Genomic DNA, 4,963 nt, shown 5'->3' with positions numbered 1-4,963 from the left:
TAAGCATATAATTCGACTCATAATTAAATTTTTTTAAATTGGCACAATTTGTGGAGATTTAAATATTAAGCTAATCCAAGAAGCGGATTCTAGTTTTTTGGAGCCTCAAGTAGTTGTATGAAGTATTTTATAGATTATTTTTTTATGGTTCAATAACTATAATTTTGTTATTGAATCCAAATAATGTCCATGTCACTCAACTTTATAATTGTATATTGCACTAGAAATCTCACAAGCTAGCTTGGCATTAGAAGCCTATCCCATCTCAAGAGAAAAACCCTTACTCCTTAGATTTTGCCTTGGATATTTATTTCTCATCTCCAATTGAGTAGGATATAGCTTCATACTAAGATGATTTCACCTCAACACCATAAGAGCAATGATATTGACCTCTAACACACTACAATAATACTAATAAGTTATAGTTAAAAAAATGTTATCATACCATTATATGTTGCATAAAACACATAAAAGGTTGTGCATAATAATAGCACATAATTATAAAGAATTATATCTACAGAAAAAAAATTCAAAAAACATAGGCATACAATATTAAAAAGATCACAGTGATTGTGTTCGATCCAAATTTTTTCATTCGTAACTCCGAAATCATATTAATAACTCACAAAGAACTAGAACATAAAATACTAAGAGAAAGAGAAAAAGAAGAGGAATCTAAAGAGTATAGAGAGAGAAGCTCTAAGATTTTTTAATTCTGTCAGAGGTATAAAACTTTAGTATAATCGTTTAGTAAACCTCAGACTTATCCCTTAGGCTTCTATTTATTGGTTTGGGCTAAGGCTTGAATGCTACAAGAGGAGATATATTTAAGCTCCACAAAATATATGAGTCATGTAGCCAAATTGTATATAAAAATTCATATTTTTTGTTGAATGAAATCACAATTGAGTATATGCTGACAATTGTCTGAAATTATAGACTTAATGAAGTTGTTCATAGTACTAATAGTTGTACATGACTTCATATATAATGATGATGCCATGTGCACCAACATAAAAACAAGAAAAAGTTTAAATAGTTTCCAAAATGCAAGACATATTAGATGTATCTGAGACACCCAGGGCTATAAAGCCACGGCAATGTCATAGCTGCTAGCCTGCAACAAATAAATCATCCAAAAACTACGTACTAAAGAAGCTTCAAGCTCATAAAATTCTCATCAATACAAAGACTTGAAATCCAGAAAGGAATAGACGTATACAATCTTGTATCTGGATTACAAATAGATTGTTTTGCAGCTAGTACGCAAAATAAACAAATAAGGGCAAATAGCAAAAAAGCCTTATCCCTGTGCTTCCATGATCAACAAAGCAATCTCATTCGATCTGATCCAAATGAAAAGTTTAGTTTGATGCAAAAATACAGGCCACGCTCGCAAGATCCATTTTTAATTCATCAAGTTTTAAATGAACTCTATGATTTCCACTGATTTGGAGAAGATGGAGGACAAATTTTATGTAAATCCAAAGCAAACGGACAAGTTTTTCATTTGAATAGAGAGTAGGTACACCCGCTTCTGATATTCTCAGAGCTCTTAGAGAAAACTTGTGTCTGAGGAAAAGATTTAAGTAGCGAAAACCACATTTAGTCGCCTTGGTTTATGTTTTCCATTATAACTGATTCCAGGTCACATTAGTTGTAACATTCTTCTCTAAACAAGCATGATTTCAATGATAGTAGGTATGAGTCAGTTAAAAATTTGAGCTTCCAAAGCTTCAGCACATTCCCTATAAAGTCTAGCTCATGAATCTCTTTAAAGCATAAATTTGACCACCTGTTCTGTCACTGACATACAAACAAGGTGTTTTAGCAGTTGCAGTGTAGTTAGCTGCTTTAGCATTTAGAAGGAAGGCAACAATGCTTAAATTTCCATCAAGAACAGGAGATTGATGCCACGTCCATGTTGATGCTTTCATAGCATTCCAAAATCTGACAGCCAATCCGAATGCCCGAAGATCTCGAGCATCAAGTTTCCTTGGCTCCCTCAACAAGGCCTATAAGAGAACTTATATAAAGTCTCATTTATGTGATTTCATCCTTCAGATCATGATTTCCACTGATTTGCTCAGAAATCCTCCCTGAAATATCTGAAGCAACAGAGTATCTATTATTCTCATAGCACCCATTCAGAAATGCAGTATATGTTATGTGATCCACACTGTAATCAGCATCTAATAGCTTGTTAAGAAATAAGACAGCTGCATCAACATTCCCAACAGAACTCAGCTTTCTAACCAGGATATTTGCTGCTTGTACCCAATGCTTTTTCTCCAGTCTTTCTAACATCAGCATAGCAATTTCATTTTTTTCTCTCTTAGCAAATTCATACGCTAGAGTTATCCTGGTAACCTCACATGGAACTAAACCCTTGTCTAACATAGATTCATATAATGCTCTTGCCTCCTCTAATCTAGAATCTTTGCAAAGCCCACTTATCAGAGCACCATATGTAACTGAATCAGGCACAATTGCTTCCTGAATCATCTTCTCAAATATCCTCACTGCAGATTGTGTCTTTTCATCCCTACAATACCCAGAAATCATGGATGTGTAAGTTTGCTTGGTTGGTTTAAGTCCCAACTTGAGGCAATCACTTAGCAACTTCTCAGCTTCTTCCATTCTTTTTTGTCTGCAACAACCAGCAATCAAAATGGTAAATGTTTTGATATCAGCTTGGTAACCATTTTCAACCATCCAATCCAACAACTCAAGAGCCTGAGCTATCCTGCCTCTTCTACAGTGGTCATTGATCAGAATTGTGTATGTAACGTTATCAAGCTCCAGCCCCTGTTGTAGAGCATCCTGAATCAGTTTATGTGCCTCATTAGCCTTCCCCTTCTTAAAAAGGCCATCAACCATTGAATTATATGTATGAATGGTACGACTGCAATCCATCCTCTTCATTTCATCCAATAATTCAAAAGCCCGATCAATATTTCCTTGTTTGCAATTCCCATCAATCAGAGTAGTAAATGTATTAGTGTTTGGAAGCAAATCCTGCTCTCTCATCTTTGAAAACAACATTGCTGCTCTATTAATTTTTCCTTCTCTGCAATACCCACTGATCATTGCAGTGTAAGTATAGACATTTGGTTTGTATAAATTGCTCCTAATAAGCTTCATAAACAGCCTGAAAGCCCTCTCAGTCCATCCAATCTTGCACAGCCCATCAATCAATATGGTGTGTGTATAAACATTTGGCTTCATCTTCTTCCCAACTATTTCCTCCAAAACCTGAAAGGCCTGCTTCACGCTGCCTTTTTTGCAAAGCCCATTGATCAAAGCAGTGTAGTTGATCACATTGGGAGGAACATCCATTTCACACATTTTCTCAAACATCCAAAAGACCTTTTTGAATAAACCCTTCTTGCAAAATGCATCTACAATTAATGTGCATGTTACATTGTCCACCGGGAATCCTCTCGCCTCCATTGCTATGAATAATTTCTCAACTTCTCCAACAAGTCCCTCCCTGCAACAAGCAATGATCATGGTTTTAAAACTATGCATATCAGGGGAAAGCTGGTTCTCAGACATTTCACCAAACACGTGTTGTGCAAGTCCTACCAAGCCTGAATCTGATGCTATTCTCAGAATCCGATTCATGGTGTGGATGCTAAGGGGCAAGCCTCCATTCTGCATCTCAAAGACCATGTCGGATGCCTCCTTCAACCTCCCAATTTCGGCGAAGCATTCGACCATGCATCTCATGACCTCCTGAGCCTTTTCAAAGTTCCCTCTGGCGACCAAAGATTCTGCTGTAGCTATATAAAACCTCATCGAGTGTCTGAAATGCCGGCGGATAATCGCCCAGTGGAAGAAACCGAGCGCAGCAACGGATCCCTCTCGATCGGCGAGAAGAACAACGACGGCGACCGCCTGCTCGATGCTGATATCGACGTGAAGAGAACGAAGGCTTTTATCTCCTTCATCGTAGGACTTACAGACCGAATTGAAGACTGTGCCCACGATTCCAGAGGGAGAATCCGTGGCAGCGTTGCTTGATTCGTGGTGAAGAATTGGAGCTGGTGTGTTGAGTAGAGAGGAGTAACGAGATACTGCAATCGAAAAAATTCGATCTTGAAAGAAATGGCGGGGAAACAAGGAGTGATGTTTGAGCTTGGGGAAGTACAGTAGAGAGATGCGATGACTGGTTGAGATTTGGAAGAAGAAGAGCATTGCTTCAAGGCGGGAAGGGTTGCATTGGCGATGGTTTGCAGATTCTCGTTTGATGAAGCGCTTCGTTTTGGCCAAATTTTAAAGGGCATCTAAAAACAGGTTTTTTAACTGGGGCATTTACATACATGCCACCCAATTCTTATGTATTTATATATCTAATACTAAATTTTTCTTTCTTACATTTATACCACCAAAATATTTCATATCACATCAAAGATGGCACTACTTTGATTTAACTGAAATATATTTTCTTATGCATAAGTAAAGTAGCATATAAGTAAAAATTGAAATTTAGGTGTTAGATTTGTAAATACATCAGAATTGAGTGGTATTTATGCAAATCCTCCTTTTTAATATTAACTGTTTTATTTTTTTTTAAAGAAAATTAATATACATTACCACTCAATTAAAAAAAAAAAAAAGGAAAGAGAGATTTCTAAAATAGGATAATTACATGCATAAAAGCACAGGAAACATTGCTATTTACAAATTAATTATATTCAAAATTAAATTGATGCATTTACACGTCATGATCATGATCAAATCATTGTGTCAAATCATTGTGAATTTGATAAAAATGAAAATATGGGTTGGGGTTTTATCATGACCTTTAATATTTATGTGAGGATTTGAAAATTGGATTAAAGAGGGTGCTTGTCTTTTAAATAGCAAAGTTTTAGGTGCCCTATATGTAATCATACATTCCAAAATTTGTATTTTGTATTTTATTTTTTTTAGAAAATGTTCTATATATATATATATA

The 4,963-nt window shown here is 35.8% G+C and overlaps 1 protein-coding gene across 1 annotated transcript; it reads right to left on the bottom strand.

Moving 5' to 3' along the window:
• Nucleotides 1-1,176: 1,176 nt before the first annotated feature.
• Nucleotides 1,177-4,270, bottom strand: LOC110021649 (pentatricopeptide repeat-containing protein At4g19890). The gene has a single exon (XM_020720218.1). The coding sequence runs from the start codon at nt 4,198-4,200 to the stop codon at nt 2,044-2,046; it is 2,157 nt and encodes a 718-aa protein (XP_020575877.1). The 5' UTR covers nt 4,201-4,270; the 3' UTR covers nt 1,177-2,043.
• Between the last annotated feature and the right edge of the window lie 693 nt (nt 4,271-4,963).

Source organism: Phalaenopsis equestris, unplaced genomic scaffold (assembly GCF_001263595.1).
Source record: "Phalaenopsis equestris unplaced genomic scaffold, ASM126359v1 Scaffold000136, whole genome shotgun sequence".
Classification (NCBI taxonomy): domain Eukaryota; kingdom Viridiplantae; phylum Streptophyta; class Magnoliopsida; order Asparagales; family Orchidaceae; genus Phalaenopsis; species Phalaenopsis equestris.
The sequence above is the reverse complement of the archived record's forward strand: the minus strand, read 5'-3'. Positions and strand labels throughout refer to the sequence as shown.

Excerpts from the sequence above, each read along its gene's own strand:
- LOC110021649 (XM_020720218.1), bottom strand. The coding sequence starts at position 4,200 with ATGCTCTTCTTCTTCCAAATCTCAACCAGTCATCGCATCTCTCTACTG.